Source organism: Talpa europaea (genome assembly GCF_964194135.1).
Source record: "Talpa europaea genome assembly, chromosome: 6".
Lineage (NCBI taxonomy): Eukaryota > Metazoa > Chordata > Mammalia > Eulipotyphla > Talpidae > Talpa > Talpa europaea.
Window position 1 is genome coordinate 100,058,229 of NC_140072.1, and position 23,589 is coordinate 100,081,817.

The following is a 23,589-nucleotide window of genomic DNA, read 5'->3' on the forward strand; positions in this document are numbered from 1 at the left end:
TAGATTTGGGAAGGAAACGGGTCAACTATTATGAGTTTGACATTTTTGTACATATTTCTGTCAAGAAGTTAGTAATTAGTATGAACTGATATATGTACATAGATGGTGATTAAAAACACTTGTGTTACTGAGCCATCAAATATAGTAAATATTTGTGTGTAAATATTTGTGTGTAAACATACAGTAAATAAACATTTGTGTGGTTAGAATCAACTAAGCACTGTCTTTTATTAATTTTTTGAATTTTGTGTGTTTTTGTTGTTCTAACCTTTCTCAACTTCCCTTATTGTATCCCCTATTTGCCTTTTTTCTCCTTTTTCCTTTTTTTTTAAAAGATTGATTTATTTATATAAGAACTGGAGTTCAGTCAGAGGTGTGGGAAGGTGAGAGGAGTCACCAGAGACAGAGTGGGGAGCAGAACAGGCAGATGGACCGAAATACACTGTTGAGGGGAGCAGTGAGCAAGACAGGAGAGGTCTGCTGAGCCATGTGGGTATCTCCCCGGCCAGCCAGGAATCGAACCAGTGCTGCAGAGGCTGTGGACAGCTTCACAGCGCTGTGCTCAACCCTCTGCGCCACTGGGGAGGCCCAGCTTTTTTCTTTCTTTAAATACCTCGTGGGTACTTGTATAATTGTTTATATGTATATTTTATTTCCCTTGTCCTTAATAAATCTTTTGAGGATTAGAAATACATCAAATTTTTGTCTTTGTATATAGTCCATATAGAGTTGCCAGATAAAGTACAGGACATCCAGTTAACTCTGCAATGAAGAATTTCTACTATCTATGTTCCCTTGGTTAATTTTGGCAAGACCTTGCCCTGTGCCTTGCCCTAATGGTGTTCAGTAATTGCTTAGTGAGTGACTTTAAGTAAATTCTAATGTTAGCTGTATGAAGTTGGCAGATAAGATATCTTCATTCTTAGTTTTTTTTAACATGTGAAGAGAAACTGAGGTTCATGGACTTTAAAATGCTTATCCCAAGTTTACATAATGAATTGTCCTTAATGAATTGTTAAGCCTGTCTTCAGAGGAATAGTTTTAGGAATATGAAACTGGTCATTGCTTAGGTTTTTCTAAGTTGTAAATTAAAGAATTTATATTCTAAGGTGGTATTTTGAAGAATAAATTTTTTCTTGTCCTAACCCAAAGTAATGTTTATTACTTTATTATTCTGCCAACTTTTAAGCTATATTTTATAGAAAACAAACTGAAAGAATTGTTCTTAATTTATGTCATAAGGGAAATGATGAAAATTTTGAGTCTTTTTTTCATACAGCAGAGGGAGACAATGTTAAAATAATGAAAAAATCTTTTTGGGGGTTACTGCGGCTTATTTAGAGATGGCATTAAGAGGAGACAATAGTGAGGTAATTTTCTTTTCCTACGTATTCAGATGTCTTGAATCCTTTATGTGAATTGAGAAAATGATTCATTTTGCTCAGGAAAACCTGCTTAAAATCAGAGATTCTTTTTAAATCTGTGACTTACAAGGTCTGTTTCTTTGCTTTTGAGAGTCCTGTTTTGTTTCCCATCTTCAGGATGAAATGAATGTTGAATATTTCATGTGTTAATTCAAGTAAAAAATATAATTTGCAATAAAAATGGAGGTAGGACCCTTAAAGAAATAGCATTTCAAAAATAAATGTTTTACAATAGAATGTCTAATATTTTTCCAAGTCAGAATTCATATTTTTTTCAGTATCTCTGATAATTATTTGTGCCTTTTACTGAATACCAGCTTTATGTGTGCCTGTTAATCCATTTTATTTAATAAGCTCTCATGCTTCCTTTTTTTTAACATCTTATTTCATTACAGTATTTTCTGCACATAATCACAAGATTGTAACGTCAGTGATATTTTTACTGTGAAATACTTATTTTAAAGATTAATACTTATTTCTCTAAGTGAAAATTAGAATTCTCTTCTGGAGCAAATTTGCCCTTGTGGATATATTCGTGTATTCTGTATTAGTGTAAAATGTTTCTGTATTAATATAAAATATAAAAGCTTTTAACTAGAATTGTGAGAAGAGAAAATATATTTCTTAGTGAAATAGTCTCCTTTCCCTTCTTAATTCTCTAAAGTTTGGTGTTTTAAAGTGAATTCATAAAAGAATCCCAATGATGTAATAGTGGTTGTATCTAGACAGAATATTACTGCTTTTTTAAACATATACATATGTGGAGATTCTGGGTTGTGTTTTATACATCTTTTTGATTCAGTGGTGGTAAGTTACTTTTTTTTTTTAATAACCAACTAGTTGCTGACATGTACAAATTGTAGATCTTGAGGTGCATTCTTGCCTTTTCTATTAATCTACCATTCATATATTTCCCTCAAAAAAAAGGATTTTACTGAACATGCTGTGTTTAAAACTTACCCATACATTATGAATAGTTTTTCGTGTCCTTAAATATTCTACATCAAAATATTTATAGTAACTTATTTAGCCAGTCCATATTATTTGACGTGTGGAGAATTATAGAAGCTTGCTGTTTTGACTGCTGTGTATTATCCCATGTAATTCTTAAGCTGTCTGCATGGTATAGGTATTTTTATCAGCTTATTCATAGGTGTGTAAATAATTTGTCCAGGTTTTTTTCGCTGTTTGTAATAATGGTGATAAAGATTTTGAAAGTTGCTAGCTTTCAGTTATTTAATAGATTCAATGTTGTATTTTATATATGGCCCCATTTAATCTTCCTAAGAATCCTAATTTAGGTAAGCCCTATTAATCCCATTTTATAGGGGAAACTGAGACTCAGTATGTATGTTTATAACATACATACATAACACAACACATGTTGGAACCTATTTGTGACTCTCTTCTTTCTAAAGCTGCACAGCTGATTTTGTCCTGTTTTCAACTGCTTATTTTAAGGAAATAAATCAAGTAAAACCTCTATTGGTAAAGTACATTTCCAACAGGTTTTTCTATCTGTAAAATGTTAATGGTAACCTTTTATTGGGATGTTCTGTTAGATGTACTATAGTTTACTTAGTACAAAGATGATGTGATAGGTGCTTAACAAATGTTACTGCTATTAATACCATTTTATACTGATTAATTTCTGTTCAGGTTATAAAAGCAGTAAATGCATAAAATAGAAAATTTGGAAATAGATGAAGAAACTGAGAAAGTAATCACTCAGTCTTGCTAAAAGTGTCTTTCTAGATAACTAAATATTTCCCAATATTTAGGTCTGTCACTACAGATAATACTGGTATTTTTAATCATGGGAATGTCTCATGATACTTTTTTAAGAAGAATTGAGGTTATGATCTTATACCAACACAGTGTCTGGCTCAGAGTAGATACTAAGTAAACAGTTGAAGTGAGCTATTAGAACTTTGGAAAAGATTTTTCTTTCGGTTCTCTTAATTATCTTTTGAGTTTTTAAAATACATTAGAAAGTGATATGACTGTAAAAATAAAGAAGGTAGTTCTGTACAGCCTCACCTCAGGAAGACTGGGTTTGATATATTAAACATGCAGAGAACTAAGAGAGAATGTTGGGAAAGCTGTATTCTGATGATCAAAGGAACAATTATTTTGTGAGTATAGCCATGAAAAATATTGCTCTCAAAAGTTTGCTGGGGGGAAAAATGTTTTATCATTAAAGTGTCCCAACTAGGTAGTCTTTGAGAAAGATCCCTTCACTGTCAAACTGTACCAGTAAGTGAAAGCTTACTCATCACTTCTTAAGAAGGCAGTGTCTAGATGCCATGACCCCTTAGGAGAATGGGTTATCTTTTGGACTTAATGTTTCTTCCATTGGGAAAAATTGAACTTCTGTACCAGGGAGAACTAATGATAGTATATATAATAATGAAAACTGACAATTTAGAATAGTAGGGACTCTTATTAGTAACTTGTTAATATTGCTTTGGAATATTCTGGCACAATGAAAACCTTTTCCATGCTTATGAGAGTAACATGCAAGCAAACTATCAGAGTTTTAAGTTGACTTCTAAATTATTTATGACATAAAGGAAAATTGAATGGCTTGTAATAATTGTAGTGAAAATACTTGAGATTGGACTGGCAGTCAATCTAGAAGTAACTACCAGAATCATCAAAACTTAAAACTTAATTTTTAAAAGCATGTATAAGCTTTGAAAGTGAAGTAGGTGTAAAAGGGAATTTAGAGACAATTAGTTTTCCCTCTTTTTCCTTTAAAAAGAACGGCTTTAAATAGTTTATTATGTTCAACTATGGTAATGAATGGATTTTCAGGTCAATGTATCTCATTTGAGACATGTTAATAAAAACTCAGGTTACTCAGGTTAGAGTGGTTTTCAGTAGATATATGTGCTGGTGTGTGTTACTCTTCAGGTGAAACAAACTTTGTAGACAGTACTTTAGCACAGGAACTTGAAGTACAAATGTAGGGTGTGCTGTACTAAGGGTAAGTAAGGATAGTGTTGGTGCACATACTGCTTACCAGGTCTTCATTTCCAGATGAGTTGAAAATTCAAGAAGCAAGATGTGGGCCTCCCTGGTGAGGGGTTCAGTCTCAATGATATCACCACTGGGGCTTGAGTTAGGTCCCCAGCCAGGCAGCTAGCCCACATATGATGCAGCAGACCACTCCTGTCTCGCCTACTGCTCCCCTTAGCAGTGTATTTTAGCAGTATGTATCAGTAAAGCCACCTGTCCTGCTCCCGAATCTGTCTATGGTGAATCCTCTACACCCAGCATCTCTGGCATATACCCTAGTTGTTCTAAAAAAATAATGGTGCAACATGCAATTTTATATTTTAGGATAGTATCCGCAGCTCTTTTCGGTAACTAACCCTTTGCACTCTGAACCATTCTGGACATTGGCTACCAATGTCCCCTGAGAGGGGACAGCGGAGTGCAGAGGGCTAATAATGTGTCATTGTCAGCTGTTGGATTTCTGTTCTTTTTTTGAGAAATAGTATTGAACACTTAATACTATGTAAGAAAAAAAATATTGATGGTATTTTACTTTAAAAATTTATACATATTCTAGGAATTCTTATAAATGCTTGCTTTTATTTATGTAGAATTTAAGCATGTAAATTGCATTTAAAATATACTTTTGCATTTAAAATATACTTTTTCTTAGTGACATGTTTTATATTTTTCTCATTATAAAAACTATTTTTGCTCCATTTCTATGCTTCTAAAGAAAATATACTCAGATACCACATCCCTTCCATACCATCACTTCTTGTTTGAGTCAGAATACTGGCCAGTTTCTCTGTCTCATTAAGGTATTTTTTCATTAATATAAAACCTGAAGTTGAGGCAAATTGGTGCCTTTCTACTCCTTGAGGCATTGCGTCCTTCCACAGCTATGAGTTCCAGTTTCAGGCTATTTCCTTTGTGTCTGGGGACTCCCGCTTCCACCATTTCAAACTCTGCTACCCTTGACAGCTCTTGAAGGTGACCTAAAACCCTTCTTGTTCACAGCCAGGTATGAGCTTTCCTGAGCTTATAGAACATTTATTTGCCTTTTTTGGTTCACTTTCTTCATGTATCTCTCTTGATCCTAATAATTAGGGATATGTCTGTAGTATTTTTTAACATTTCTCCACATTCTGAAGACTATAAAAATACCTTGCTCAGAGTATGTGTTTAATAATTATTGAATGAATGCTTGTAAAATTGTTGTCATTAGTCTTAATTTTTTCTTTTTCTTTTGCAGTTTTCACTCTTAACAGTCTGGTTAAATCTCATCCACAATGACTAGATTTTTGAAAGTAGTGACAGGTTCATAGGTAACCAATATATTGGCTTATTAGTGATTTTTCAGTAGGTTTTCTGGCCAACTACACATGGAAACAATATGGGATTTCTTATCCGTTGGCCCAGAAAACTTTTGGTGTCAACACGCACAACCTGAGTACCCATTTTCTTCATTGCACATTTTCAGATCTCTGAAGGGTATTCTGCATGAAGCCCACTCTGTGAATGTGCTTGTGAATGTTGAGATAGTATCTGGTCACTATCTTCTCCTCACCCTTCTTTGAGGGAGCCATTCTGCTGGGCCCAAATATGAAAAGGATATTTGTTTTATTTTTATGTAGTGAAATGAATCCCTGCATTATAAAGTTGGCTACTATTCATGCAAACATACCTTCAGAACTCACAGTATTTCCCATTGGTGGGCCCTGTTGACATTCTGAGCTGGATAATTTGTTGTGGGTGTTGCTCTTTATATTATTGTGTGTTTAGTGGCATCCCTAGCCTCTCCTCACTAGATGTAAGTAGCACCCTTCACCCTAGTTGTGACAAACCAGCATTGTCTCCAGACATTGCCAAATGCAGAATGACCTCTCATTTAGAAGGAAGAAAAAAAGTGTATTGATTTCAAGACTCTTATATGTATGTTATTTTTGAAGGATAACTTTTAATTAGAAACAAAGTGTTTGAAAGTTCTTCAAATCTAATTTTATATGACTTAAAAAATTGCAATTTTTTCAGTTTTGTGTATGTTAACTTGAACAATGTATTTTTTTTTTTTTCCTCCAGATTGAAATTAAAATGAAAAAGCCAGAGGCTGTGAGATGGGAAAAGCTAGAGGGGCAAGGAGATGTACCTAAGCCAAAACAATTCATAGCAGGTTTGTTTTTCTGGCCACGATGAGTTTTGTATTACATAGTTGAAATTAAATAAGGATGAACATTCTTTCTACTTTCATTATTTATGTTCCCAAGATAAGATACATTAAGTATAATAAGATGGTTCTATAATGAATACAAAGTAGTTTTTTTTTTTTTTTTTTTAATGAAAGTTCCAACTTCTTAAATTCCAAGAATGCAAGTGAATGGCAGCAGAAGCCTGAAGGGAATTGGGATTTATTTACTTTATCAGTTAATGACAGCTGTTGGGGGTTGTTTGTGTGTTGTCCTTTCTTATTGCTTATTGCTTTTGGTTTGAAATGTATTAGTAGTTATTCTATTAATACATTCATTCTCTTTCCCATCTTTTACTTACTCTATTTCTTCTAATGATATTGTTAACTCTAGTTTCCTAGAATTTCAGTTTCTCAGAGTAAGGTTTGTAATCCATTTCACTATATTGCTAATTTAAAAGTGAACACAGACAGATAAGGGCTGCCCAGAGAACCTAGAAGAAGAGTAGAAAACTGGAGTTGATTGTTTAACCTTTCAAATTTTATGTTGGGGTTAATTCTAAGCATATGCAAGGTAGGTATATTTTAACAATCTTTAGAACGTTCTTAGAACTACAACCCAAGAATGTAATTTGCAAACAATGGCCTCATTAATGAATGGAGAAAAATTTATTTTTTGATTATAGTTAATGTTCCAGTTTGGTTACTAAAATGAGATAACTTTGTGGTTTAGCTGCTTTTAGATTTTCACTGCTTCTGTAACACAAAACACGTCCTTGTGGAAACACTTCCTTGTGGCATTATTGAATAAACAACAGAGGTTAGCTAGCATTTTTATTATTTGCTTTTATTTTGAAATAATTTTAGATTCTCACAAAAGTTGCAGAAATAAGAGTTTCGATGTGCCCTTCACTCACCTTCCCTACATGATAATGTTCTAAATCGCCTAAAGCATAATTAGGAAGAAAACAGAAAATTAACATTAATTTTTAAGGATTGAAATATTTCAAGATTTTTTTTCAGCTTTTAGAGTAAGCTTCTATTTCACATTTTATTTGATACACGTAGTGCAGCTGTTACATGCATCTTTTGGGGCTGATCCCAGAAATTTTGGAGCTGAGGTTTATATATTGTGTAGGATTTTTTTTTTTTTTAAAGAATCACTGTAAATGTTGTATCTCATTTAATTCTACCAACAGCCTTATATAGTAGGTATCTCAGTAAGTCTTCCTATTTTATAGGCTCAGGAAGGTTAAGCACTTGTTTAAGATCACCCAGCAGTTTTCATTGTCTGGGACAAAATTCCGATCTGTAGGATTTGGGTCTTGTTCTGTTAACCCCATGTGTAGTACTGCTTGTTGCCACATTTTCTGACAATGGAAAGTCTCTGTTAACATGAATATTTTTGCAGTTATTTGATAGTACAGTGAATGAGCAAGTTTAGATTACCCTATCAGTTCATCTACCATCTGTAGGTGTTAAAGTTTTCTGAGATTAAATATTATAGTTAACAAGTTTTTCTAAATTCATTGTCTTACATATTCAAGACACTGTTCTACCTACCTGTTAACTTTTTGTAAGGAATTAATATGCTTGTCATTTTCTGGTGTACTGCAAACTAGAGGCTACAGATAAGATCAGGTTGCTTAATCTATCTGGGCCAGCTTTCTTATTTGTAAAATGAGATTAGAACTTGTGTTCCCGTCCTTTTGGGGAGTCAGTATTAGGATTAATTGAACTCATGTTTCCTAGGGTCATAATTTATGATGGCATGCTTTTTCCCCACTTATCTACTAGTGAAAATGTATAAGATAAGGGATTACTGGTAGAAAAAGAGAAGATAGGATTTGAAAAGCAATATGCTTGCCCCAAACAAAACTATGGGATGTTGTGCTTTTGTTTTGATGTTAGTGAGTCATTTTACAACTGAAGAGAATGGATGGAAAAATAGAACAAATGTCTAGTAGTTTCTGATCTGTCATGAGGAAAGGGATATACAGAGGTGGTCGTGGAAGAGGTATCTTTAGATTAGGACTAATGTGACCTATGTTATTGCTCAAGAAATGTTGAAACACTTTAAAGCTCTATAGCTACACTGTCGATCTTAGTAGCTGCTAACCACTAGTATCTATTGTATGCTTTCTCATCTCCGTTAACGTCCCAGTGAAATTCCCACCGTCAGTTCACCTGTGTTCTATCACCATAGTCCCTTGTGCTCTTCCCACCCCTGTTTTGATCCTATCCCTCTCCCCCCCGCTGAATGTCTCTGGTTTATAGTTGCTTGTTGATTTTGATTTTCACTTTATTATAATAACTCCCCCACCATCCTTTATTTGGATCCTCTACATTCCTTCTATAAGTGAAACCATATGTTATTTTTCTTTTTCTTTCTGGCTTATTTCATAGCATGATCCCTTCCAGCTCCATCCATGTTGCTGCGAATGGCATGAGTATATCTTTTTTTGATTGTTGAGTAATATTCCATTGTATATATGTACCACATCTTCTTGATCCAGTCATCTCTTTTTGGGCATTTGGGTTGTTCCCATAGCTTACCTATTGTTAATAGTGCTGCAGTAAACCTAGGGGTGCAGCAAACATTGAAATTTAATGACCAAATTGCTTAGTGGATTCTGTTAATACCACACAGTTCACATGCCTTGACACAATCTTTTGATTAATGACTTCTGTGTTTTTCACTCTATAGATGCAAAGAACCTATATCCATCGTCATCTCATTATACAAGAAATTGGGATAAATTGGTTGGTGAGATCAAAGAAGAAGAAAAAAATGAGAAGTTGGAAGGAGATGCAGCTTTGAACAAATTATTTCAACAGATCTATTCTGATGGTTCTGATGAAGTGAAACGTGCCATGAACAAATCATTTGTAAGAACATTAAACTTTAAAAAAAAAATTGTAAATTTCAGAAATTTAAAAAAGTAGGTAATTTGGGACCAAGTTTCATGTACTATAGCTGAGTGACCTTTCTTTTGAATATGCTTTGTTTGAAACTTCTTGATCCAAACTTAGCGTAATTACTGAAGAAATTGGAAGCTTGTGGAGGAGACGAGAAACAAGGGGTTTATTGTAAATTATTTTTTTTATTCAGTAAACTAGAACTTTTGGAAGGCTTAAGAAATTCCAAGGTTACAGTGGGTGATAGAGATTTATTCTTGTTGGGTAACCACAATAAGTGAGCGCATTTATATCTGGGATATAAGTATTAGTAAAATTTTCCTATAAATTTTAGTAAAATTTGCTCTGTGCCTTTTAGGCATCCTCATTTTTAGTTGGAGCCAATGGTAAGAAGCAGATACAAGAAGACAAGCCCTTAAAATTTTAACAAGTGCGCGTGATACATATAATGTTAGTGGTCATTATGTTCATACATTCTACAGGATAGAGTCCTGATTAGAGCTAAAGAAAGCCATAGAAAGGTGGCGAGATGTCATGTTTGGAGTGTGAGTAACATAAAAATTGGGGTGGAATGAAGAAAAGAATTTCCTTCAAATGAACCCACATATGGGGTCTTGGCAGAGTATGACGCATAGGTTTGCATTGAGGTTCCAATGTACATGTATACATATGTAGGGTACATAATTTTGTGTTTGCCAGTAACACAGCTGATTGTTATTTAAATGTTGCGAGTTTAATAATTCACATTGTTCTTTGCTGTGATCCAAGTCAGTCAATTTTTATTGCATTGAGATAAACAAATTTCCAGGTTTTTTTCTTTATTGTGTTTATGAATATGCCAGAGTTGTCATTCTTTGCTGAGACACTGACTTTGTGTACATGTGGTACACTTGAGTTAAAAAAAATATATACTTGGCTTATATTTGGCACAGAGAGAACATTAAGATGGGGCCCTTTTAGTTCTGTCCAAACAGCATTGAAAGTTTACCTTGCTTGGTCTTTACTATCCTCTGCAAAAGAGATCCCACCATTGGTTTCTCTGAAAGCCATTTTTATTTTCATCTGCTGATTAGCAAGAGTGGGGAGAGAAAATGCTTTGTATGATAATGTGAAATGATGCTTCCATCTAACTACTCTAGAATTTTCTTTTTAGATTATGTAGAACAATGCAAGCTTCTTTAGAAAGCCTGAGATTAAATATTGCGTTGAGTTTATATTGAACCAATTATAGCTTATTTGGGGTACTCTATGTTAAAACACTTTTAGAAAAATAGTGTTTTAAGTATATGGTCCAAGAGTTAATCTGTTTTTATTTCTTATTGCAGATGGAGTCTGGTGGTACTGTTTTGAGTACCAACTGGTCTGATGTAGGTAAAAGGAAAGTTGAAATCAATCCACCTGATGATATGGAATGGAAAAAGTACTAAATAAATTAATTTGCTATGGCTGTATTACATATATTCACCTAATGCTCATTGTGTATTAACGCATTCTCGAATTTTGAACACTGATTGTCATTTTGAAAGGTTATACCTCTTTACCTCTTTATGCTTTAGAAATTATTTTCGTTCAAGTGTTCCAAGAGTCTAATGAAGAATGAAGATCATATTTTATCACTTCTGTCCTTAAGCATTTCAGACATGCTGAAATGGAATGAAGTATCATTTGCTACTAGATAGATTTGTTCTACCTAGTTAGGGAAGTGGAAAATTCATTAATGGGATATTGGGTTTTTGCCTTATTTTTGATGCAGTATTCTAGTAATAATTTATTAGACTTGGCAATTTTGGGTGAGCATAGATTTTTCAACCTCAGTGTTACATTGTTTGCTTTTGAAAACTGCTTTTGACTGGAGTTGTAAATATAATTTTTCTATGAAGAAGTTTGTTTTACTTACCTTTTCTTAAGTTTTTAATGAGAACTTTGAGGAGATGTATCTCAGAGAATTCCCGTTTGGTTCTTTTTATGGAAAATATTTGTAATTGCGGTGATATTTTTGGTTCTTTCCTTCCAAATCCTTATATAAGACATACACACCTGAGTTCTGCTGCATTTCTAACTATGAAAGTTAATCTGTGAGACTGGAGCAGAGAGTGATTTAGAAAAGCCCAACTCTGTCTTGTTGCTTTTGCCACAGCATGGGTCCTACAATTACAGCACTGGTGGTTTGTTTTTGTTTTCTTTAGATTTTTTTCTTTGTTAGGAAAACTCTTCTTACATCCCCATGATTATATCAGTTTCAGTGATTTTAGGGGAACTGCTGAGTGAGTAAATTAATACGAATTAAGTGGCATCTCTCTTTAGAGTAGGTAGATACCATGGGAATACAAAACTAAAAGACTTGAGCATTAACTGCAAGAGTTTATAATCTAGCAGAGAAAAAAAATGAATAACCATGAAGGAATTATCCAATGCTTGAATGCTGAACTCATTTAGAAATAGTTTTGAGACATTTAAGTGTTCTATGATTAAAATTCTTTGGAGTCTCAACTGTTAAAGCATAGGCTATAGGCTATAGATGACCTGCAGTTCTGACTTTGTTTTCTGATCATGATTTCTAAACCATAATGCCCTAGAGTTGATGTGTTATATATCACTGATATTTTTACAGGACACTATTCTGTATCTTTGTAATTGAGGATACAGAGTCAAATTGGTCATCTTTTCAGCCTCTGAAACAGTGGGAGTTTGACATGATCAAATTGACAATGAAATCAAGGGGAGGGGAGTTTATGAGGAAAATGATGGTGGGGTGATAACCAGAGTATGTCCAAACTTGTTATAACTTGTTCAAGCATGGGGTGGGCAATGGGGATTTTCTTGTCCTCTTGTGCCAGTAAGAACACTGAAGGAAAAGCAAAATTAAATCGCTTCTCAGGATTTCTAAAATTTTCTCCTTACAGAAGAAGAAAGTGATTCCTGTACTCTGTATGTTAAGTTTTTTCAGTACCACTAGTCCTACAGGTTAAGAGGCTTTTGTTATGGAAGTGATAAGTCAGGGACATTTGGCACCACCCCAGAAACGAGAATCCTAGCTCTAGCAAATCTCTGCCACTCACTAGTTTCATAATTTTCAACACGTTGAACCTTTTTAAAAATCCATGATGCTAAATAAGAAAACATTTTTCCCCTTAAAAACTTTTTTCTTCCCTAAGAATGACAATATTATAATAGAAGTTGTCTTTAAAATTCTGTTGCTAGTTTTGCTTGTATTTTAAAGGATACATTAACTTATGCTTATCTGTTGGCTAGATTTGCTTTACTTGTGGGATTCAAGATTTTGCTGAGCCAAATGTAGTTTCTAGTATACATGATTATGTTATAAAATGTACCTGGAGTACAAAGGACAATAGATTTATGGGAAGTTTTGAGAAGGGAATTTTGAGAAGTAGGTTAGACTTCTGCTCTAAAGTACTATTTTAGAGGAATGCCTCTTTCAACATTTTAGATAGTGAATATGTATAAGCCTCTAGAAAGTTAAAAATCTTTATTTTGATTAAGAGTCTCTTTACCGGGCCTCCCCTGGTGGTGCAGTGGTTGAGCGCTGGGCTGTGAGGCTGCCTGCAGCCTCTGCAGTGCCAGTTGGTTCCCTGGCCACCGGCAAGGGACACACACACACACACACACACACAAAAGAACCTCTTTACCTTTGTTGTCTACTATCTTAGCTTAGCTGCTTGGTTTCTCTGGACTCTCAATTTTCATTTATCGAATTTTGGTTCTCATAGTGCTATAGTTAGCCTTTTGTTTATTCAGGATGTACTTTTTCCCTCTTACCATTTATTTTCCTTTTTAAGATTTAGTCCTGGAATGCTTTTTCTTACTCTTACGATTCTTCATCTCTTCTGCTGATTTCTATAATCATTTGTTCCTTGATGACTTCCAGAATTTTCCCACTGTCTTCAAAAACTCTTGAAAGGGATAATCTGTTTCTTTGAACTTTTACATAGTAATCACATTGGTTAATCTGTTACAGATTTGAAAAACAGGATCAATTTTAATAATTTTCTGTCTTATGTCCTAATACCTGCTAATAAATTTAGTTTGCTAGCTAATAAATTTTGTCTTGAACATTGGCAGTTAATAGCCACTTGAAAAACAAACAAAAAAAAAACAGTTTTCTTTATTTTTACATGGAATGGAGAGAAAGCATGCATTGCATTGATAACTACAATTTTTTAAAAAACATTTTCTTTCTTTAGATGAGTGATATTCATCATAGAACATTGAAGTCACTATTGTCTCCTTGAATCTGGAACAACTTCATTTTGGTAGCTTAACTGTATAGGACAAGGAAGAAAAATAATTGGCATGTCTATGTAGATTTCCTAGTTAAATTTCAGAAAACTATTTAAAATTGTATTAATGGCACTATGCCATTATAATTAGTTTATATAGAAATTTTAATTTGGTTGAATATTTAATTTTTTTGGCTATCCTTTCCCATTTTACCTTTCTTTTCTGCTTCCCTAATTATTTGCACGTCAGATTAGTAGTTGATCTCTATATCAGTGACCCAGAGTACAATTGCTTATGTGCCATCTGATCTACCTAATGTACTTTAATTCTGTTGGGCTCTTCCTTGGCCTGATTTGTGTACTACACATCTCTGATTTGTAGCTGTTATTGACATTGCTCAAAATAGGTGGAAAATTTCTGGATTGGGAGGGAGAGAGAGAGTGAAGAGAAGGAAAGGTGGTTACTACATCTACTTTTCTTTGTAATTGACTGGAAACACTCATACCTGCTGTTGGAGCCACATAAGAATATGGATTTCAGTTATCTAGGCCTTGGAGGAACCAAGGAGAGGAGGTAATAAAACTAAGAGGACAAAATGATGGTTTTTGTGCTGGGAAGAGTTACTGAGTATCCTTTTAAATAAGAGGGAGAGTCAACATTGATTTAGTTTCTTTTGTCTACAGCTATGCATTTTCTGTTGTAAGATCATTTTATACATACCAGGAGGTTTCATTTTGGAAATGTCTGGGAATTTGTGGGCAAATTAGAAATACTGATTTATTCACAGATGTTGCTATTTGGGATCATAACTGTGATTTGATTGTGAAGTTAATTTAGCTTTTAGGATGTTACCCTCCCTCAGTAAACTTGCCCCTCTCCCAAATCAGATAAAATCATCAGTTAACAGTACTAACCCATTAGGATAGTAACAGTGTTTGCTATTCTTTATTAGTACTTCTTATGAGCCAGATTCACTAAGTGCTTTATGTACATTATCTCATTTATAAAAACCTTGTGAAATAGTGACAGCATCCTATTATTACAGATCAGAAAAGTGAGTCCAAAGTTAGGGCCTTGCCCAAATTTACGACACTGGTAAGTGATAGAGCTGGGATTTGAACCCAGATTTTTTAGACCCCAGTGCCCATGTTTTTTGTGTTTTTTTTTTAATATTTTATTTTATATAATTCTTATATCATTTTTCGTTTTTGCACAATGTATGCATTTTCATTTTGGTTATATTCCCCATACAATTATACACCCCCGCCTTATTTTGACCCTAGTCCTTCCTCTCCTGCCCCTCCCCCCCCAGTGTGTCTCTGGTTTATAGTTGCTTGTTGCTTTTGATTTTTACTTTGTATTAATTAGTCTTTTTACTGGTCCCTTATTTAGGTTTTCTAAATTCGTGCTGTGAGTGAGACCATCCGGTATTTTTCTTTTTCTTTTTGGCTTATTTCGCTGAGCCATAATCCCTTCTAGCTCCATCCATGTTGCTGTAAACTGCATGTGTTTATCTTTTTTGATTGCTGAGTAATAGTCCATTGTGTATATGTACCACATCTTCTTGATCCAGTCATCTATTTTTGGGCATTTGGGTTGTTTCCATAGCTTAGCTATTGTAAATAGTGCTGCTATAAACATAGGGATGCAGGTCCCCTTTGGAATTAGGTCCCCTGTGTCTTTTGGGTAAATACCTAGGAGTGGAATTGCTGGATCATATATATGGAAGCTCTATGTTTAGAGGTCAAGAAATCTCCACACAGCTCTCCATAATGGTTGGACCAGTTTTTGCACTCACACCAGCAATGCAGGAGAGTTCCTTTTTCTCCACAACTTCGCCAGCATTTGTTGTTGCTAGTTTTTTTAACATGTGCCATTCTCGCTGCTGTAAGATGGTATCTCATTGTAGTTTTGTTTTGCATTTTTCCCTGATTACAAGTGATGTTGAACATTTTTTCATATGCCTGTTGGCCATTTGCATTTCCTCTTCAGAGAAGTTTCTTTTTAGCTCTTCTGCCCATTTTTTGACTGGATTATTTTCTTTGTTTTTGTTGAGTCTCATCAGCTTTTTGTGGATTTTTGTGATCAGTCCTTTATCATTAGTGTTGTGCGCATAAATTTCCTCCCAGTCGGTGGGGTTTCTCTTTGTTTTGGTTATTCTCTCTTTTGCTGTGCAGAAGCTCTTTAATTTGATGTAGTCCCAGCTGTATATCTTTCCAGTGCCCATGCTTTTAAGAACAGTGACTCCCTTTTTAGGTGAATGAGATGGGTGTGCAATGAATATTTTTATTAATAAATCAACTAACAATGAAGCAGAAATGTGTCAGTTGAATTGTTTAATTCTTCTTTAATTCTTCTTGTATATCATCTGGGAAGATATACTCCTAAAATTCAAACTGCTGTCAGTTTCTTAAATAGGAAAGCTTATTAGGAATCCAAATCTGTTGCCTCCTGTAAAAGGTAATAAACACAGATAGTTTTGATTCATATGAAGATGCTGTTTTTCTCATATGCAGATAATTGTGGAGAAACCAAATACCCTTACAACTCTTACAGGTGTAAGAGGAATGGCACATCGTGCTAATCAAATTTTTGCTCTTCTAGGGAGAAAACTTGGCAGCACTCACACTGGTTTCATTGGACAAACGCTGAGATTGTTTCAAGGGTTTTTTCCTAGATACATATACCTGTTCAAGGGTAATTTTTAGCTTATTGAGGAGTTAGGAAAAGAATCTTTAGCGTCTATCTGTGGATTTTTAAAAAACTTCTGCAATGCAACCACAGTAACTAAATAATAGTAAACTATTGCACATACTGTATGCTTGATTCCCTGTTGAATGCATTAAAATTCAGTATTGTATAGTGTTTAAATATATGAACTCTGAGACGGAGCCTGCTTGGGATAAAATCGTGGTTTATACTGTCAACTGCAGCAGCTATTTAATGTCTCTTTACCTCAGTTTTCTTAGCTAGAAAACTGAAATAATAGTAACGTCCCCCTCATGGACTGTTAAGAGATGAATGAGCTAATATAATTCCATAATTCTTTAATTCAAAAATTTCTAAAAGTAATTGTGTTATCTATATGTGTGCTCAGTGGTACAAAATCTGACCTGAACTCACAATATTACCACTGATATTTTGCAGCAGAAATATTCTTTAATTACAGTATGCTGGCATAGATACTGCTGAGGTCATTACGTAATAAATGGTATATCCATATTATGTTCTGTAATCTAAATTCTGAATTCAGAAACTGCATCTGACCTTAAGGGTTCTAGATTTAAAAAAAACTACCTGTATATGTAAAATTCAAAAAACAACATTTAATGTTACAGATGACATCAGATTATCTTATATGCATTTAGGATGGGAGAATTAAATCCTATGGAAAACCTTTTTATTATAAATTCAGTCCTTTATGAATCATGAACCTGATAAAAGTATTTAAAATTTTAAGTTTATAGAAAAGGTTTTTAATTTGAGTAATTTACTTAAGCAGAGCTTAAATATATTGTCCTTTAAAAAGAAGCATAAAATGCATGATGGTGGCAGAAGAAAGTATATTGTAGAATGTTAAGGAGCTTCCTTATAGAAGTTCTTTGGTTTTATTCCATTTTGATTTAAAATCTCAAAGCATGCTAAAACAGGGTTTATAGAATAGTCTATAAAAATAAGGTGCAAAATTGTATCACTTGTAAATCATGAATTCTGTTATTTCCTTCAGTGTGGAAAAACAAGAGTTAATTTGTCCATCCTTTTTTCCTCCCAAATAATCAGTGGGGAGTTATGATAAGTATGTGCAGTTCCTTTGTTTATAGACACTACTTGGACTCAGATTTGGGGTTCTCTTCCCCCAGTTACCACTTTTTGCTGATCATTTGTCCTCCATTGTTGACAATTTTCTGTCATCTAATTGACTACAATGACTATTTTCATGCATTAGTTCAGGCGAGGGATATATATTTAGTGACCATGAAATATGTCAAGAAATTAAATGATTTCCATGACTTTACTATTATTTTGCTAATAATGAGTTGCAAAATCGTCACTTTATTTCTACTCTACCACAGAAGCAACTGTAGGAGAGAAAAGCATATTAACATGTGAATCTGGAATCTTAAAATCCTATTCTGATATATTAATGGTGTGTATTGAGACAAACCCATCTGAACTTAAATAATAAATTCCACTGGAGCAGTAGAATACCCAAAAGGAGCTTAACAAGTCTGACTTGAATCTGCTATTGAAGGACTTTTATAATTCAGCCTCAGTTAATTTTTTTTCCTCATCTGTCACTCTTTCACTGTGTACCTAAATGAAGCCACACAAGAATACTCTTGGGTGGATAAACTTCCTGTAAAGGGCCATATAGTGAATGAATATTTTAGGCTTTGTGGGTCACATACAATCCTTATCACATTTTCTTGTTTTTAGTTTATAGACTCCCTGCTCTGTCTGAATGTACCATGTGTTTTTATTCCTTCTCCCACCTGCCTTGGAAAGCTCCAGTTCCAACTCAGTTGTACAAAATCTGATCTGAACTCAAAACTGAGCTCAAAAGCCATCTTCAGGAAGCCTATTGAATCTTGTGTTACTCTGTCAACAGCTGTTTTGTAGCAGTTGGATTGTGTTACTAGCTTATGTTTGAAGCATCCATTAGATTTTTTTTTGGTAGAGGAATACCCAAAACATGGTGACTCATGAGCATGTTTGGGATTCTGGTCTATCCTCTCTTTAGCAAATAACTGCAGTTGACTTATTTCTTCTCCCCGTGACTGAGCATTTTTTTGGTGAAGAGGAAAAACCTGGTTTTCAGCTTTGACAGTTTTTTAGCTCTAGCTCTTTAGTGCAGAGCACAGTGCCTTTCACATAGGTACTCAGATACTGGAACTGTTACTTTACTCCAAATTAAGTAGTTTTTGACAGTTGTTACTATATTGTGCCCTTACAGTTGGTTTTGTTTCATCCATGTAGATAATTTCTAAGTAAATTTTTAACCAGTGGTTGTGAAAGCTAAATCTAAATTTTCTTGAGTTATCTGTATTACTAGAAAGAATACCATCTATATAACTAAAAAACTAGTGTGAAAGCAAGAATTTTTTATTTTACTATTTAATTTTCAGATCTTGGTCCTGATTGTTGTGGCTTTGGAGAGGGGATTCTGATTGTTTTAAAACCAAAATGTGTGATTCTTTAAAAAGGGACTGGAGTTTATGTCCTAATGTAAGGCTCGTCATTCTTTCAAGAAGAAATCTTGAACCCAAGGAACTTGAGTCTATAAGGGAGGCTAGAGTTTTATAGAGGCAGGCATGGGATTGATACAGACATACACAACGCTATAAAGGCCAAGAGTGAATCAAGCAGTTTCATTTATAAGCACACCAACTTCTGGAGACAAAAATTCTTAATTGCTTACTAGTATGTTTTTTCTGGAAATCCCCCAAAGAAAATGTGAACTATTTAATACTATATGACCCTCTTTAGTGAGAATTGTGTACTTTTGAAGTTTTTTACAATATTGAAAAACTGAGGTTTTTCTTTAAAACTCACATATTTTTCTTGGAGTGGGTCTTCACTACATGGTAGGTGATACACTAACACAGTAAGTGAAGAATGCATGGTTCATGATATACCCATTCATTCATCAACGTTGAGTGCCAAACATCTACCAGATGTTGTTCTAGGCACTAGGAGGAGTATGCTGGTGAACATACAAAATTCCATGCCTTTATGAATAAGCTTAACTTAGGGTGGAAATAAGAGAAATGTATGTTAAATGATACTATGTACCAAGGAAGAAAACTGTAAAGAGGGTAACAGGTAGTTAAAATTTTAAGATAGGTCCCAAATGAAGGAAAAGCAAAACGTGAAGCCTCGTGTGTTAGTGAAACTGTTAGACTCTGCAGCTGAAATAGAGTGAGCGGGTTGAGCAGGTAATGGAGGCCTAGATCTTACAGGGTCTTGCAGGCAATACAGATGAGATGATGATAGCCAAAGCTAGGGCTTGTCCCAGCTTAATATAAAATCCTGTTGTCTTTAGTGCTGTGAAAATTTTTATCAGTAACCATTTTTTAAAATTTTCTGATTTTTGGGCCTCCCCGGTGGCGCAGCGGTTGAGCGCTGGGTTGCGAAGCTGCCCGTGGCCTCTGCGACGCCGGTTCGATCCCCGGCTGCTTCCCGCCCACCGGAGGAGGGTCCCACATGGCGCGCAGACCTCTCCTGCCGCCCGCTGCTCCCCTCAGCAGTGTACTTCGGTCCCTCTGCCTGCTCTGCTCCCCGCTCTGGCTCTGGTGAATTCTCTCACCCTCCCGCGCTTCTGACTGTACCCAGTGCATGTATAAACAAACAAACAAACAAATAAATAAATAAAATACGTGCCTCTTTAAAAAAAAATTGTTTAAAAAAAATTTTCTGATTTTTATCGGATGTGTATACATGCAAATGTACTTTATAAATCTGTCAGGAATTACTCTATACCTCATGGTATTCATGTGAATGAATTTGAGTTGTGGTATATGAATTGATGAGTATATGGGGAACACTCAGGCTCAATGCTTACCTTATTTCTGCCCTTTTCTCCTTATTCATTAAATTACAGGTAATACCCAATTTAGTTTAATCTTTGTTTAACCAAGCTATATTTTATTCTGGAGCATAAATACAGTTTTCGCAGAATAAATTACTGAGACAGAATTGGGTTCAATAAAATGACTGGTTGTGAACAGGGACTTCAGAGTAAGTATGTAGAATTTTATGTTTAATAGAATCATTAAAATCAGATGAACAGGACATGTTATGGGCCATCTGCCAAGACTCAAAATAGTTTTGATATCAGTTACTCCCTTAAACATGTATTGTTCCCTGTAATATGAGGAGACCAAACAAAGAAAAATAAAATTTCAGAGCTGAAAGCTATCATAAGTACTGTCTAGTCCACCTTTGGTTTTGCAGATGCCTTTTTATCCATAGCACTCATACGCTTCATAACTCTTCCTTTTTTTTTTTTTAGATTCATTTATTTATGCATACAAGAACTGGGGCACAGGTCAGAGATGTGGGGCAGGGGAGTGGTGAGAGGATTCACCAGAGACAGAGTGGGGAACAGAACAGGCAGACTTACTGAAATACACTGCCAAGGGGAACAGCGGCGAGTCAGGAGAGGTCTGCTATCGCCATATGAGTAGCTCCCTGGTGGGGGATCGAACTCCGTGCTGCAGTGGCTGCGGGATAGCGTCATAGGTTGCGTCTTAACCCCTTGCACCACCAGGGAGACCCTCATAACCGTTCTTAAACATAATTCAAACATATAGTTGTTGGTGGAATGTGAATCTAACCCCTTAAAACTTAAATTATTTACCCTAATCTTGTGCTGCCCTGTGACAGTTCCCACAAATATCAGATAACTAAAATAGTGTTGGGCAGATATTTCACATAATATATAAAGTAGTGGTTCTCAAACTTAATGGTCAATAATCCTTACGTGGGATGCTTGTCTTTTGTTTTTTGATGTTAACACAGGCTTTCTTGGCTTTCCTCCTGAGATTTTGCATCAGTAGGTTTGGAGTAGGGCCCAGTAAGTCTGTGTTTTCAGTGACCTGGGCTATTGCTTTAAAAAAACATTGATTTTGAGGAATAAAGGGATTTACTTGTCTCTTGCATTGATACAAAGGCAGAGAAAAGATGCTTAATGATTGTTCTTTTGTCATTAGGGTCTTAGGATCCTTATGATACTGAATCTGTATAGCATCTTTTCTGTCAAAGTGAAACAAGTTGAGATTATTTGGGCAGGATGTCAGTTTTTCACCAATTGGTATTATAAAATTGAGAGAATACTAGAATAATAATTACAGCCATGGCGTAGTGCTGACTTATAAATGAGGTACTAAACTCTAGCTACTTAAGTATTCTCTGAAGTTGCTTGATTGGTTTAATGCTAAGTGAATATTTAAAATGATGGTGCTGATTCAGTAAAGTTTGTAGAATGTGTGTTAGGGTACATCCTGTGGAAATTTTTACTACATAGTTGTATAGTTACACAAAAACAGGAATATTTTTTTTTTTTCTGGTGGGACCCTCGCCGGTGGCCGGGGAACGAACCGACGCTGCAGAGGCTGCGGGCAGCCTCGCAGCCCAGCGCTCAAACGCTGCGCCACCAGGGGAGGCCCAGGAATAAATATGGTGTTAACTGGAAAAAAAATTTAAAAGCATTATATCCTTCTAAGAGAAATTTCATGCTTGACTAGTTTATTCCAGGTCTTTGACTATGTCAATATAAAGCAAATTAATTATAAAAAGATGAATTAAGGTTAATAAACTTTATTTTAGCCAGTTGAGAGCGCTGAATCCTAACCACTAGACCACCAGGGAAAGCCTATTTTAGCCAGTTGAAAAGATAATTTTTAGCAATTAAATACACTTTGGAAGGCTGAAGGACAGATGGGAAACCACAGAAATCATGATTTAAAAAGTAGTTGCAAATAAATTTGCAAATATAATGCTAATTTTAGAAAATAGTATACAGAGGCTATTCCAAGAAATTTCTTCTCATTGATTATTAAAATTTTTGTAATCTGTTAAAGATGAGAAAAAGGGGTTGAATCTTTTGGGGTTCTGATTCAATTGTAGGAATGTGATGTATAAAGAATTTTTATAAAGGAGCAGACACAGAATAGGAATATGACATGTAAAGTTATTACTCATAGAATACCTCTTAAAACAAATGGTTGTTAAATAACGTGGTGTTTTAACCTAAGTTTTTTGGGTATACTATTAGTGATTTTTATCACTATAGTGATAACATATGCTAATAAAGACTTCTATATAATTTATTTAAAAGCTATTAAGATGTGGAAAAGTTTCAATAAGCCAAACACCTTGGGAAATAACATCACCTGTTTGCTAGGTTTAGGTCGTATGTGTATAAATGTATATAGAGATGTACTTACCTTTACACAGTAAGTACATAGAAACTGTAATTTATTTAGAATGTCAACAGTTTAAATAAAAACTGTTGAGTCCTTTTATTAAATCATTGAACACTAACTTAACCTGATCTGTAAATTTGATTCTAATATTATGTTGGGCTTTTGAAAGTAAAATCTCTGTATGCATATAGAATATAAGCATGCATATATGTACAAAAGCCCTTAAAAGGAATTTCACTTTCTTTTATAAACACACCCAAACTCATTCTGCCTATAAAATGTTCTTGCTAAAGTCTGCATCATTGACTTGCAAATTTGCACTTTCATGTTTAAGATCTGCTGCTAGGATTGTGTATATAGATTTTTGTCAACGCCTTCCTTCCCTTCAATAAATCAGTAAAAAAAAAAAGATTGTGACCATTTCTATATAATGTTCATAAAGCAGAATAGCATATTCAGCTTACACAAAAGTAAAATTAAGTTAACCACTCACAGAAGATTTTCTATTTTGTAAAAATGTAGCTTATATTTCAGAGTGTAATAAAATCTGGTGTAAGAAGTAAACTTTCAGTTGGTTGATTATTCCAAAATATTTACTTTTTTAGTGTCAGTTATTTGAGATGGTGGTGGGAGAGTGGTATAAGGTTGAGGTTAATAGGATTTAAAAATTTCAATAGAAATTTGTTGGCATATTTCAGTGAGATAAGTTAATGTAACATGGAAAGAACATTTCAACATAATGAAACCTTGTAATCCCGTATCTTCATTGTCTGTGTGCTGATGCAGCAGCAACTCCATCAGAAAGTACAGTGGTTTTTCCAATCTGAGTCAAACTCAGTCCTTGAAACTTAACCTGTAATGTCCATTGACTTGGCTTAAAACACCATTAAATATT

General features: G+C 34.6%; 1 protein-coding gene across 2 annotated transcripts in view; it reads left to right on the top strand.

Moving 5' to 3' along the window:
- The window catches only part of SUGT1 (SGT1 homolog, MIS12 kinetochore complex assembly cochaperone), a gene marked incomplete at its 5' end in the record, with an annotated part of 31,072 nt that extends 20,097 nt beyond the window's left edge, over positions 1–10,975 (top strand). For both annotated transcript variants that reach the window (XM_084234577.1, XM_084234578.1), the window contains 3 exons: positions 6,507–6,597; positions 9,317–9,498; positions 10,854–10,975. In XM_084234577.1, coding sequence (XP_084090703.1) covers positions 6,507–6,597; positions 9,317–9,498; positions 10,854–10,955 — 375 coding nt within the window. In that variant the 3' untranslated portion in view covers positions 10,956–10,975. The remainder of the gene's footprint in view (positions 1–6,506; positions 6,598–9,316; positions 9,499–10,853) is intronic.
- Between the last annotated feature and the right edge of the window lie 12,614 nt (positions 10,976–23,589).